This window comes from Armigeres subalbatus, chromosome 3 (assembly GCF_024139115.2).
Source record: "Armigeres subalbatus isolate Guangzhou_Male chromosome 3, GZ_Asu_2, whole genome shotgun sequence".
Classification (NCBI taxonomy): Eukaryota; Metazoa; Arthropoda; class Insecta; order Diptera; family Culicidae; genus Armigeres; species Armigeres subalbatus.
Window position 1 is genome coordinate 425,732,449 of NC_085141.1, and position 15,656 is coordinate 425,748,104.

The 15,656-nt window shown below is 41.0% G+C and overlaps 1 protein-coding gene across 34 annotated transcripts in view; it reads left to right on the forward strand.

The window, feature by feature from the left end:
• The window catches only part of LOC134227416 (plasma membrane calcium-transporting ATPase 1), a 239,585-nt gene that overhangs the window by 187,342 nt on the left and 36,587 nt on the right, over positions 1-15,656 (forward strand). For 24 of the 34 annotated variants that reach the window (XR_009983669.1, XR_009983670.1, XM_062708866.1 and 21 more), the window contains one exon: positions 286-4,761. Coding sequence is in view for 32 of the 34 variants with exons in the window: in XM_062708866.1 (XP_062564850.1) it covers positions 1,197-4,761 (3,565 nt within the window). In the remaining 2 variants the exon portion in view is untranslated. Of the gene's footprint in view, positions 1-285; positions 4,918-5,470; positions 13,937-15,656 lie in introns of those variants that run through there. The other 10 variants (XM_062708897.1, XM_062708894.1, XM_062708895.1 and 7 more) reach the window with 10 other exon arrangements.

Here is a 15,656-nt window from a genome sequence, read left to right on the forward strand (position 1 = left end):
TTGCTATTTCAAATTTATATTTCAAAAACGTCGTTCAGGTTGGAACCTACAATAAGTGCCAATTATTGTCAAATTTGAGTCAATCTTTCTTTAAGAACTTTATAACCAATGTACCATTGCTTATCAAATTTTCCTCCGGGAATGTTGACCCCATTATAAATCGTAGTTTCCATTGAATCCAGTTTCACAGCATGGCATCGCCTTTTCGCTCATAAAAGCCCAACCCGAAAATGATGTAACGATTGATTTTTTCAATTCGTGCCTTTTCTTCTACTCCATTTCCAGATAAAAATCGACCGACCAAGTGTATTCTACTTGTGGAACGGCCAGCGCGGGGAGATAGCAAACAATCGGACCCAACAAACATCGCCCAGCCGCCGCGACCGACGCCACCTCTACCGCCTGGTAGGCGGACGGCGCCAGCATCGAGAAAGGCATCAGGACGGCGGCCGTGAAAAGTGCGCTCGTGTGTGTGTTTTTCCTTAAGAAGAGAAGGAGGAAAGACAATTTCCCATAATCGATACGGAATTTTCGTCGAGAAGAAGAAAACGCGAAGAAGAAAGTGAAATGGTGTTATAGTGTTGGAAGGCTCAAGGCCCGGTGTGAATCCGCGTGATTTTATAGTAGCGGATTGCCGATTGCTGAACACCGAATCAATTGGAAACAATGGCAGTTAGTTAGAAGTGTGATCGAATTTGCGGTTTTTGGTTTTCTGTTCTTGAGAATCGGAGGAAATAAGAAGAAGAAATCGACGGAATAGATTGGAGTTGAAACACCACTAGCACCTGATTACTAGCCCCACGATCGTTGCTGCTGGGCATCAACGAATGGGCGAATCTTCCCCCGTCACAGCGTTCAGGAGAAAAACGGCGACGACGAAGGGAGGAATTTTACAACCATAGGAACATAACTTAACTTGACATAAACAGATTGATAAATTAATACTAGTACTACATGTTCTACTACCACTACCACTACTAGATTCGCGACCACTAGTGCGTGGCGAGCTGGAAAAAGATTAGTTATTAAGAAAATCGCAAGTCTACTAACGAAACACAGACACAACCCTGCTTTCGAGTAGTCGAAACAGAAGCGAAAATCAGCGGCACCCCAGCAAATCCAACCAACCAACCATAAATAAGTAGTAAGTTAAATCGAAGTTAGTAGAACCTTAATTAAAACAAAAAAAAACCAAGATGGCGACGATAGACGGACGACCGGCACAGTACCAGATCTCGCTGAAGAATCTGCGGGAAATCATGGAACATCGAGGCCGGGAAGGAGTGTCGATATTGAACGAATACGGCGGTGTGCACGAAATCTGCAAGAAGCTGTACACCCACCCGAACGATGGCCTGAGTGGCTCGAAAGCGGACATCGAGCACCGGCGGGAAACGTTCGGTTCCAACACAATACCTCCCAAACCACCGAAGTCCTTCCTGATGCTAGTGTGGGAAGCCCTGCAGGACGTTACGTTGATCATTCTGGAAATTGCTGCCATTATCTCGCTGCTGTTGTCCTTTTACCAGCCCGCGGACGATGACGAGCCTGTATTAGAGGAGGAGGAAGAGCACTACTCGTGGATTGAAGGTTTGGCCATCCTGGTGTCGGTATTTGTAGTCGTAATTGTGACGGCCTTCAATGACTATTCAAAGGAGAAGCAATTCCGAGGGCTACAGTCGAGAATCGAAGGCGAACACAAGTTCTCCGTAATCCGTGGTGGCGATGCCGTACAAATCAACATCGGTGAGATCGTGGTGGGCGACATCTGCCAGATCAAATACGGTGACTTGCTTCCGGCTGACGGTGTTCTGATTCAGAGTAACGATTTGAAAATCGATGAGTCCTCGTTGACGGGTGAATCGGATCACGTGAAAAAGAGCGAACTGACGGATCCAATGGTTTTGTCTGGCACGCACGTTATGGAAGGCAGCGGAAAGATGGTCGTCACAGCTGTTGGTGTGAACTCCCAAGCAGGTATCATTTTCACCTTGCTGGGAGCGGCCGTTGATGAGCACGAAGCTGCCGCCAAGAAAAAGAAGAAGGATGCCAAGAAAGATAAGAAACTGAAGGACGGCGATGAAATCACCAACAACAGTCACCATCCTGCTCTGAAATCTCATACGACCGTCGATTCCATTACTTCCGATGATGCTGAGGAAGGTAAAACCGGCACCGGCAACGGCGGAGGTGGTCACGGAAGCAAGGAAAAATCCGTCCTCCAAGCAAAACTTACCAAACTGGCCATTCAGATCGGCTATGCCGGTTCGACGATTGCTGTCCTCACTGTGATCATTCTCATCATCCAGTTTTGCATCCAGACCTTCGTTATCGAACAGAAACAATGGCGAAACTCGTACGCAAACAATTTGGTCAAGCATTTCATCATCGGTGTGACAGTGCTGGTCGTTGCCGTACCGGAGGGTCTCCCGCTTGCCGTCACGCTTTCGCTTGCCTACTCCGTCAAGAAAATGATGAAGGACAATAACTTGGTGCGACATTTGGATGCCTGCGAAACCATGGGTAATGCCACTGCCATTTGCTCGGACAAGACCGGAACGCTGACCACCAACCGCATGACCGTGGTCCAATCGTACATCTGCGAGAAACTCTGCAAAGTTACGCCCAAGTTCTCCGATGTTCCGCGGATAGTGGGTGAATCGATCATCGAGGGCATTTCGCTCAACTCGGCCTATACCACGTGTCTGATGCCAGGCGTCAACCCGGGAGATCCATTGCAACAGGTCGGTAATAAGACAGAATGTGCCCTGCTAGGGTTCGTGCAGGGTCTCGGAAAGAGCTACCAAACCATTCGAGACTCGCACCCGGAAGACTCGTTCACCCGTGTGTACACTTTCAACTCTGTACGCAAATCCATGAGCACCGTTATTCCGAAAGCCAGTGGCGGCTACCGTGTGTACTGCAAGGGTGCGTCGGAAATTGTTCTGAAGAAGTGTTCTTTCATCTACGGCCAGGATGGAGTTTTGGAGAAGTTTACTCGTGACATGCAAGAGCGCCTGCTGCATCAGGTGATCGAACCCATGGCCTGCGACGGTCTGCGAACCATCTGTATCGCGTTCAGAGATTTTGTTCCCGGAAAAGCTGAGATCAACCAAGTGCATTGTGAAGGAGAGCCTAACTGGGACGACGAGGAGAACATCGTGAGCAATCTAACGTGTTTGTGTGTGGTCGGTATTGAAGATCCAGTGCGGCCGGAAGTGCCGGACGCTATCCGAAAGTGCCAGCGAGCAGGCATCACCGTCCGTATGGTTACCGGAGACAACATCAACACTGCGCGGTCGATTGCCACCAAGTGTGGTATTATTCGGCCTCAGGATGACTTCCTAATTCTGGAGGGTAAGGAGTTCAATCGACGCATTCGAGACAGCAATGGAGATATTCAACAGCACCTGCTGGACAAGGTGTGGCCAAAGCTGCGGGTATTGGCTCGGTCGTCGCCTACGGATAAGTACAACTTGGTAAAAGGTATCATCGACAGTAAGGTATCCGATAATCGCGAGGTGGTCGCCGTAACTGGTGACGGTACGAACGACGGTCCGGCTCTGAAGAAGGCGGATGTCGGATTCGCCATGGGGATTGCCGGAACCGACGTGGCAAAGGAAGCTTCCGATATTATTCTAACTGATGACAATTTCAGCAGTATCGTCAAGGCCGTCATGTGGGGACGGAATGTCTACGATTCTATTGCCAAGTTTTTACAATTCCAGCTGACGGTCAATGTGGTGGCTGTTATTGTGGCGTTCATCGGCGCTTGTGCCGTGCAGGATTCTCCGCTGAAGGCCGTACAGATGTTGTGGATGAATTTGATTATGGACACGTTGGCATCGTTGGCTTTGGCCACCGAAATGCCGACGGCAGATCTATTGTTGCGTAAACCGTACGGCCGAACGAAACCACTGATCTCACGCACAATGATGAAGAACATCCTGGGTCAAGCTGTCTATCAGTTGATCATCGTCTTCGGACTCCTATTCGTCGGTGATCGGCTGTTGGACATTGAGTCGGGTCGAGGCCAACCATTGAATTCAGAAGCGACACAACATTTCACGATCATCTTCAACGTGTTTGTCTTCATGACACTGTTCAACGAGTTGAACGCTCGAAAGATCCACGGCCAACGAAACATTTTCGAGGGTTTGTTCACGAACCCGATCTTCTACAGCATCTGGATCGTGACCCTGGTGTCGCAAATCTTCATTATCCAATACGGCAAGGTGGCATTCTCGACCAAGGCGCTGAACATCGAACAGTGGCTGTGGAGTGTATTCTTTGGTCTCGGAACGCTGATCTGGGGCCAGATCGTCACAACAATCCCCACTCGCAAGATGCCCAAGAAGATGGCGTGGGGACGTGGCGAGGCAGAGTACACTGAAGCGATCCGACTCGGCGAGGAGCGTTACGACTCGATGGATAATGACAAGAAACCCCGTGCAGGTCAGATATTATGGATCCGTGGCCTTACTAGGCTGCAGACCCAGCTTCGTGTTGTACGTGCATTTCGATCCACATTAGAAGATTTAGAAGAACGTCGTTCCATTCATAGCTTGCATAGTCTTAGAAGTTCACGCAGTCATCCCGGAGGCATGAGCACGAGTGGTACAATGACTAGTCAAGGTCTCTCAAATCTCTTATATCCACCAGGTTCCAACATCCCAACCGGCCGGCTAATAGGTACTAATGTTGGCGATCTTAAGTATATTGATGAAGATCAAAGACTTCACAATAATCAGCACATAATAGGTATAAACAATAAAGTAGAATACAGTATATAAATTTGATTTATATATTACTTACACAAGTTGTATTCTATACATTTGAAATTCAGAAAACAATCCAGGAACTTCAAAATTTAACGAAAATTTGGCGATAAACGAATACAGAGAAACAAAGATCAAACGTTTATATTACTTTGATTGATTGACGCAACATTAATCTCGTGCATCTCGTTTTTATACTTTTCATTTGGAAAAATTCGGTTTCTCACCCGACCCTTAGTTTCCCATTATTTCTGTATTTCTTCTAATTTTCCCGTTTACTCTCCAGTCACCACCCCCCCTCAGTACCAGAACCGATTGATTTTGAGCGTGAATTACTAATTTACTACCGCTGAAAGCGTTTCGTTCGTCGATGTTTAACCGCAACCCTTTGACCACATTCCGCTATCAAAGCTAACCACCAACTACTACTACTACTACTACTACTATTACTACTGCTACCATACTTTAACTATTAGCATCTCAAAATTTACCATTCCGTCTATTTTTGATTGTTGATTTGTTTTTCGAATTCGACTTATCTTACAAAACAGCTGATTGATCTATATGTGTTGATATTTTTTTTATGTTTTAGTCCTTGCTCTTTTGTGTGCGTGTACTTTTTCGCATAGTATTTCCGATTAATTGCAAATTTATGTATAAGTTTTAATTTCTTCCCTCGAATTCAAACACAGGCGTAAAGAATGGCTTGACCAATTAGATTTGATAGTAAGCCGGGAGACACACATACACGCATAAACAAACACACATAAGCAACCGGGCAGTATGAGAGGGATTGCACACAAACAAACAAGCGTATACATAAAGAGACGGCATGTAGGAATTCCCAAACACTTAGAAACACATTCACACATACCAACATTGAGAACAAGCCGAGGAAGGGCCCAACATGAATGGGGCCACAGGGATGGGAACCGTGCTGCCCGCATTTCGAACGAACCTGATTCGACACGGTGGCAGAACACCGTGAACACGTGGACGTGGTGATAGTCAATTCGAATTTCCTATTTATTAACTGTTAATATAGAATCGATTATTATGAACCAATAGAACTGTGTCGTTGTGTTGTTATTTAGGTTCATTCCCAGACTCGGTTTTCCCTTCCAGCCCAGCCAGCAAAGTCAAACGTTAGATAAGCGTGATGGAATTAGTAGCAGTGTGGTAGATAGGGCGCAGTTGCGCAGCAGCACAGCATCACTGGGTGCCACTCACTTTTGTTTGCGCTTAGATTTATAGATGTAGCGAATCCCCATAAGTAGAACGAGTCATGATGTTCATTCAAGATTTTTGTAGTTTTATTTGATGAAAAAAAATGTGTACGATAATGAGATATCGTCATCCTACTACTACAGTTCAGGATGGTGACTACACAAAAAAATAATAACGAAACAGGTCGAATTTGTCGACTAATGCCTGCAATTTATTATCGTTGTTATCAAGTAGTAAACTATGACAGTTGTCATGTGATCTGATCAGAAGGAATTTAAAGGTTGGTCTTAGGAGATCAAAGGTCGAAGAGAGAGAGAGAGAGTACTTGGACTATAAGACATCCAATAGCGTTGAAGCATTTATGCAGTTAAAATCGTGCTGGACGTAGGTAATTCGAAGGCAGCTGCCTATGCTGTAAGATCTGTTCTCCTGTTATACAGAGTTTCGTGAGAAATCCATTATTTTTATCTAATGGAATTATTAAAAATTGCCTCATGCAAGACTTGCTGATTTTGATGAGATGAAAGTAAGTACGGAAGATTTCCATTTTCTGAGTGGGCAAAGCCGTGATCCAAGAAATACGAAAGCCCCCAGCCAACACAAAGTCGCATATGCTAGCGAATAAGTATGTATTGTGGAGGCGATATAGGCGCATGCCTCCATTTGACTGAATGCAAAATGTACCTATATAGCCTCCACTTTGTACACTTATTCGCTATGATATACGATCTTGTGTTTGCTGGGCCCATATGGTATAAAGTTATTTCGCATAGTGCAGTTTGCCATTCTCATAACGAGTTGGGTACAAGAGAGCCATGCGATATTTAAACCATTTGGCATAACGACCATATCACATAATGCATTGGATGCCTTGAAGATATTTTGCAAAACGACCATTTGACATAATCAATGGAAAATATTATCAAATATGGTGGGTCGGTTGACGTAACGACCATGTGGCATAATGATCAAAACAGAAAGAGTAAACTGTGCTTATTTCATGTCTTAAATAAGTGGAAAATTGACCCTTTCCATTAAAATTGTTTATCCATTATATCGATTTTTTAGAATTTATTTTCAATCATTTTTTTCGAAGAATCAATGTTTTCTAACGCCTCCAACTATTTTTGCTTTCAATTCATACAAAAAAAAAAAAAAGTGCTGTGATTTAATTTTGGTCTTACATCCGATTCGATTTTGGATCAACATCAGGCCGGTTCACTCTGCAACACTTTTGATTTTAGTTTTCGGTTTCAAAAATAGTTGGAGGCTTTAAAAAAGAGTTCTTCGGGAACGTTGACCTTGAACAAGTTAAAGATTCGACTGAAACAATAAAACAAGATAAGACTTTTGATGGGTATGGTCAATTGTTGTTTCCGTCTATTCTTTCGTGAGACGACCATGTAATCCGAAACGTCTCACCTCATGTGAGATATAGGCCTGTGTGAAGAAAAAGTAGTTATCCACTATTTACTACAAATTGTATAGTGTTTACTACCTTTGTAGCAAAACGGTTATATCGTCTGGATTTGAAATCACTTAAACGGTAAATGATGTATAAGAATTGAAATAAGCGCCGTAAAAAAATGACACTATACAAATAATGATATCTATCGAAGTTTTTCGCATTTTACACATTTTTTTTACGCCTGTCGTTTTTACTCAACTGTTTTTTGCGAAGTTTTGGAATTATTGTGGTTTTTATGCCGGTTTTTTTTGCAGCACACACTTGTTTAAAATGATCGAGAGATACGTAAAAATCTGTTTTCATTGAAGTCGTTTTTAACGTAGTATTAAGAACGTACGCGATTCTCCTTTACACGGTACGCATCCCCACGTAAAAACCGGCTTCAGTGTATCGGTTTTTGGAAGCGAATGTAAAATGTTTGACGAAACACTTTTTAACTGAACCGAATCACGTAAAGGCGAATGCGAACATTCCTCCTTTGTAAATCTCAAGCTCCGGATAACATAGAGCGTTAATGCCAAAAGGCGTAATTAAGACCTTAATCGATTCTTCACGATTTTGACGTACCCCTGACCATAATAAAAAAAAACCGCGTAAAGAACTGCATAAAAAAAATCCGCGTGAATACCACAAAGATTCCAAAATCAAAATAATTGCGTTTAAACAAATCACGTAAAAATGCGTGAAAAGCGACACCAATGTATTACATATGTCAGGGAAAGCGTTTTTTTTTTCGTTGCGATATTTTTTGAAGGTTAGTCCTATTCTTGCGGTATTGTCTTTATTTCTTACTAGCAGACCCGACGAACTTCGTTTCGCCTAAAATTAATTTATTCTCTGATTGGTTCTCAAGTTATGCAGAAATGTTTGCTTCATTTGAATGGGAGCCCCCCTTTCCAAATGGGGGAGGGGTTTCGAACCATCTTAAGAACCTTCCCCGGCCTCCAAAAACCTCTGCATAGAAATTTTCACGCCGATCGGTTCAGTAGTTTTCGAGTCTATAAGGGTCAGACAGATAGAAATTCATTATTATGTATATAGATGGAGCGCGATATTACAACAATAGAACCTTAGCACTACCGCAATGATAGGCTTAGGGGACGCAATTTTTTAATCAAAAATGTTGATTCTTCATCATTTTGAGCGGAATTTTGTCAAACAAGAGGTGTTTCAGTGGCTGATTCGAAGAGTTTTATCGGATTCATAATTATTTTTTATACTATTATATCCAGAATGGACTATTTCAACACGACCGTAACATCAGGGCATATTACAATGATAGGACGTTTCACCCTACATATAATTTGTAGCAATTAGGGTATCTATTCCATTATTAATAAGACGTTCCTATATAAATAACATTGGCAAAACGAACGATTTTGGCATGATTTGTTTTATTCTTGATTGCTTTCCGGCGTGGCACTCCAAAGCTCAAACATATACGATTCCTTCTAAGCTAATACAAACGAGCAAATAATTCTTTCTTGGATGTACGCATTTGACCGAAATACGTCACAATGACCGGAAACCCAAGACAGTTTCACTTAGCTACGACATGCTAAGGTTTGGAGTGACTGAACACATTCCCAAACAAGTTAGGGCATGCAAGTTTCTGAGTTTAAGGCATTCAATGCTGTTTGATTATCAGACAATATGCTTTCATTAAATGCATCCATTTGTACGGAATAAGACAGATCAGCGAATGATTCCTTCTCTTAAAACACGCATTTGCCCTTTTTAAGGTCACTCCTGACGGAATCCAAGATTAAAAGTGCTGGCGTTTTCGGGGGCACACCACTCGATACGGAAGCAACGCACAACTGTCATTTTTATTATTTGACGCATGCTGCGACGCAGCAAAGCTAAATCAACAAAAATGACAGTTGTGCGCCGCCTCTGAATCGAGTGATGTGCCTCCGAAAACGCGAGCACTTCGGAACTTGGATTCCGTCAGGAGTGACCTTAACGCGAAAGAGTAAATTTCTCCTAGCTCACATATTTGCTTTTGCTAATTGGTAGATTATTGTTTCTTTCGAAGCACAAATTTGCCCGAAACATGGGAAAAGAGCTAATGATCCTTTCATTTAAATCACGTATTTCCCCGGAATTACTTTGAAGAGTGAATGACTCATCAAAAGCACGCTTGGGCCAAAAAAGGCGAAAAGGAAGAAAACTCTTATGAAACACGCATTTTTTTAAATAAATATTGTGCCAAATGACTATAATTACATCAGTCGTTATGCTAAATGGCCATTAAGAACCCAAAACATTATACAAAACGATCGTTATGCCAAATGGCTCCTGACCGTCAAACTCGTTATGCCAAATGGAAGAGTGTCAAAAAGAACAATCGTTTACAATTTAGGGATTATAAAAATTTTAATGTTCTTATGAATCGCATTTCGTCAGCTCACTTTTTTTTTCGGGCAATGCGTCATTAATTCATAAGTCAAGCTTGGGTAAAGATGCATTAATTTGGTAATAGGCCTAATTAAAACCGTTTTCTAACTTTGATTGCATTATTTTCGAAAATATTTTTGCATCATGTTTGCGAACTTGTCAAACTTTTTTCACACGAATTTGCAGACAAAAAAACATTCTTTATATGTTTCTATCCATTATGAATGTGAAACTTAACGAGCATATACCGTATATGAGGAACGATTGTAAATGCCAGAGCCATAACTATTAGTCATGCTGTGTGCTTTGAGCTGAGAGATAATATAAAATTGCTCCGACTTACTGAAGGTTTTTGCCAATGATTAGCCAAGCTGTCATGTTACTTCCAGTTATAGTGAGTTCAAGTTACTATTCTGACTTCTTTTTTTGTCCAATATTCATGTAGCAAATACAATTAACCACGAATCGTTCGGACATCCCTTAGCCCAGCGGTTCCTTTTTCTAGAGAGGTACCCCTTCGCACTTTTGCTTTAATTAAGGTACCCCTATCTTTTTTTTGCTGCAAATAAAAATAAGTTTAATTCTTAAGATATATGAAAAATGGAACTGAAAATTAACGGGATATATGACTCTCCATAAAGTTGACTAAAATTTTCATTATTCCGAGCTCTTAAAAAAAGGCTTCCGAGTCTCTTGAAAGGCAGCTTTCGAGCCACTTAAAAGGAGGCTTCTGAACATCTTTTAAGGACGCCTCTGAGCCTCTTGGATGTTTCTAGGCCTTTTCAAAAGAGGCTTCCGGGTCTCTTGAAAGGAGGCTTCCGGGCCTCTTAAAATGAGACTTCCGGGCCTCTTGAAAGGAGGTTTGTGGGCCTCTTGAAAGGTGGCTTCTGGGCCTCTTGAAAGGAGGCTTCCGGGCCTCTTGAAAGGAGGCTTCCGCGCCTCTTGAAAGGAGGCTTCCGGGCCTCTTGAAAGGAGGCTTCCGGGCCGCTTCAAAGGAGCCTGATATGCAAAGAATGTTCAGACCAAATATAATAATGACAATAATAGAGCAAAAGCTGTCATTTCGCCTAGATTGCGCAGAAGATTTTTTAAATTTGTTCGTTCGTCGTTCTACATTTTCAAAAATTTATATGGATCGTGGACATTCGCCACACCCCCCTCTTCCCTAAACTGTCCACGTGGTATATGGACAGCCCCTTACAAGTCAGTCAAAACGCCGCTTGGTGCAGTTTGGCTGAACTCCGACCATTTGTGGAAACGCTGCAATATTCTTTTGCCAATAAACAACCAAGAAAGCAGAGTACAGACAACGTGGAAACGTCAATCTTTAAGCGGCGTGTCAAATTTTGAATAAATTACCGAATAGTAGGCCATGGTTGTAATCTTTTCTATCGCAACATGGTCTGAGCTTTACCGCTCTGTTATTTGTTGGTACGAGATCATAATATGGACATCTTTAGTAGAATTATAAATGTTACGGGAGTTAGGAAATGAAATTGAAACTGTAAAAATGCCATCTTCAACAGAAGTAGTAGTTTTAAAAATTCAAACAGTTTCGTTAGAAAATTTATAACTTGAATACTGCTCAGTTGTATTTTTGCACGAATTTGCAACAGAATTTCCTCAGCTTCAATAAATTCAGTTTCATCGACTTCACAGCAGTTTGACATTTGAATTATCCAATTCTCGAAAACGGATATAAGAGAAAGACTTTTTTATATTATTTAACCGCATCAAAACGTAGCCTCGGGAAGAACGTTTTGACGTAGTGGAGTCTTTGGAAAGGGACGTTGCTTTCATTGGTTTTTGGCGCCTGACGGGAATTAAACGACAGACGGAAATACCTGTCGTAACCATAATATTTATTAAATGGATGAATCGCCGTCTCACTTACAAACAAAAAAATCGAATGAGGAAATGAATCAAATAAATCGGATACGTTCGCAAGATTAGTTATGCTGATTCAAAATATTTCTCTGGTACTGGTTTCTACCAAGTTTGGCAATTTGGATTAAAACCTTCGAGTAGCATCAGTCAGCAATTGCTACGGAAGGCAGTCACAATTTTTTCATCGATCAATCTGCTATGAAAAAGCTGCATCAGAGACTGATATGGCTAGAAACGAAAACAACAGTTCTTTTAGTCAAATGTTTTCTCCTGACATAGGCAGATGAAACTACTGAACCTTATTTCCAGTTAGCCTAGTAACTTAAAACGTTCATATCCGTAATTATCACATTTTTTACGATATCACTGGCATTATCTTCACCTACACACTTAGTTTTTATTTCTGCAGCTCGGCAAAAATCCGCACAGCCGTGCGCCAGCTAAATAAATAACTGATATTCCGGCAAAAATAGCGTTTGTTAGCTGATTTTCGGCAAATTATTTGCTGATTATCAGCAATTTTGACAGAAATCTCGGCAAAAAACGTGTTTGCTGGGGCACGGCTGTGCGATTCTCGGTAAAAATTCAACATTTTGCTGAGATCCCGGTAAAAAAAATTAAGTGTGTACTTTTAGATTTTTAACAAAACACCAAAATCATCAAAATTTCAATCGAAATTGTCCAAAACCTAATCAACAAGTCTGTACATCCTTATTTGTTTGTTGGTTTCGGTTTTTACAAGTGTTTTTCATCGGAAAAGCTTCAGGAGTCAGGAGACATAGTGAGATGCGATACTGGGGATTATTTTTCAGTCATCGATGACAACACCTCCAGTCATCAGAGAACATATACTGATTACGGAATGGTTTATGGGAGGAGGAGGGTTGCCCATATTATTATGCAAAAAAATGTAAGATAACAAATCTTACTACAGGAGAGACGGCGTGGTAAAACCAGGAAAAATCATTACGTGTTTTGCCACATATAAAACTGCATACTTTGTTCTGCTGCTATATCTACTAATTCCATCACGTATTCAAATAGGGCTCAGGAAGATAGTGCCACTACAATACCTTATTTTTATGTATACTTTTTCTCGACTAACGTCGTGCAATCACACACACTTAAAAATAGAATTCACAGTACACCGCTGATGACGCTAAATCAGATTTTCTCATTACTCACTCTTTAGATATTGAATAACCCGTCCAAAACTGTTTGTCTTGACTATCAACACAAATTGGGTAGCTTTAGTAGTCAAAAATAACCTACTGATGCAACCAACAGCATGGAGCAGGTAGCGCAAATTTCAATATTGCCCTTTTCGCCAGACTTTATTTAAAGGAAAGCTTAAAACTTTTCTAATTCGAACATAGTAGTAATCTTCGAATCACTCTTAACCACCACTAAGCGGTACATCGAATCCGAACACAAACATACGGCCAAAAACGTCTCCCGCGGTAACCCATTTGATAGCTCCTATGATAGAAAAAAAAAACACTAAATTTTGATTAGCCTTATTCAAACTGACAGAGTCAGTACATTAACATCGGTACGTTAATGCACTGCCTTCGACCCCTGAAAAGACCAATTACATATATAATGAAACCTAATAAAGCTATCGCGTTGTTAATTCTTCGATTTATTAGATTTAGGTTAGAATTAGCGAGAACAATACTTAATAATATTACTGTAATTTATGTTTAACTAATAGATTTTTAAAGTGAAGGTTAATGACTTGTTAATCGTTTATTTATTTGTAAAATTTAAAATTTTATCTTTGTGCTGAGAAGTGAAGCAAATTAACGCAAAACGGTTGGGATCTGTTAGGTAGGAGCATATGAATCGATCTAAATATTCATTGTTGTCTTGATGGTAGGAGGCCCCCCCGACCCCCCGTTAGCATTGCAAGCGAAGGAAAGAAAGAAAATAAAACACACATACATTACACCACAAGCCACTAAAGAGAATAAAATGAACCCTTTGATGGAACTGACACACGTTTTGATTTGTTTTAACCTCCTAGTTTGTAAGTGAACCCCCCAGCACAATGAGCTCTTATACATTTAATTTTACTATTGAGTATCTGTGAATTTTTTTCATCGTTAGTCGATACTTCGCGCGATTGTGACAATAAAAACAAAACATCGTCTTAATTATATGATTTTGAGCTTCATTTTGTTGTTTGTTTTAATTTTTCTAATCCCCGAACCGAAACCTGCCAGAAACCAGTTTTTGTTACTGTGATAGCCACTAAAGTTGAGAGAGCAAGAGAGAGGGAATGTATTCTATTTTGTTCGCCACGTATTTTTGCCTGCCAGCTTTTCTTTTCCTTTTTTTTCGTTTTTCTTTGTATGATTTTATTTTTTCGTATCAAATTATTTTTGTCACTACATTTTGACTGCTGATGGAATAGCTGTTTGTGTACTAATCCAGTCTAGAGCCAGCGCGATGATTTTCCGCGAATACTTATGAGAGCAGAGAGACGTTGAGAGAGATAGAGAGAAAGACAATTTCATATAATATCTAGTGAACCGGCCCGCCGCCTTTTATTGTTTCAATTGTATTCCTGCATCATCCACTCGAAGGCAGAAAGAAACAATCAGAAATGAGTATGTTGTAGTTCAAAGTGACCACCTGTGTGACCATGAAGCCCGACGACGATGATTACCGTGAAGCTATCTTTGCAATCGGAAGCTAGGATGTGCTGCATGTAATATATTGCTGTTTCCCGAATGTACCCCGCCCCGTTTCTATGTATGCTCTACGAAACACACATACACAATAGACCTCACCGACACACATCACCGTCACGTTAGATTACCCCTTCCAGACAATTTTCTTGCCATAACTGTACCTCAATTGTGCTAGTATATATACACATGAATAAAGAAAAAAAAACCTTTTGTCGACTACATAAAACGTAAGCTCCAAGCAAAAGTTGAACCGTCACACACTGTTCACGCTGTTCAATGGAAGACGACTTAGCATAGGAAATCGCATCACCGATTCCCACCCACCACCGCATTGCTGCATCCTGCAGAACGTTTTTTGCCTTTCTCGTATTCTTGTTTTCGCATCAAGGAGTTGTGTGTAAACTTGTTGCAACTCTGTCAGTTGCAGTACTTTCGGTGTGTGGAACCACTCCTAAGGCGAGAGTTGTGTGCTGTTAGCAGTGCGTCATAGCGTTTACTTTTCTTTAACTGTCACTCAATCACCTCTTTCCTGCCCATTGTGTATGGTTCTTGTTTTTCTATATGGGAACTAATTGATTGGATAGAATTGGGCGCTAGCTACTACTTGGTATGGCTGACTCTCAGCTGGAGTTGAACGGTTGTATAATGGAGACGCATGGTACCTAACGTATTTAGTTTATTTAGATGAACTGTTTTTGCCTTTCTTGTAGGTACACCGAATAGTCCAGCATCGAGAATTGGATTTTTGAGTCATACAATGTTTTATTATTTTATTTTAAATTAGTAATGATAAGGTGTCTTTTATTTTTTTGGTTTGAAATTCGACTAAGAACTTGGGTTGCATGCAATCCGAGATGCCTGCGATGTGTGGTTTTACGTGCACTTAAAAACAAACCATTTTGCCTCAAATTCCAAGCATGACTCATATTCCGAACACTAAAATTTCCACCGATTTTTGATTCGAAGAATCAAGATTACGAACGAGTTCAATATCCCATTGGAAGAATTAGGCAAATAATGTTTAAATGGTCATTTAAAGGCGATTGTGCAGAATATGAGTCATGTTCGAGATTTGAGTAAAAGATTTGTAAATACACGCGCGTTAAAACACATATTACAGACACCTTTGATAACATGTGCATGTTTTCCTTGACAATCAAGAATTCCAAATTACACAATCCAACTCGTATATATCGTTAT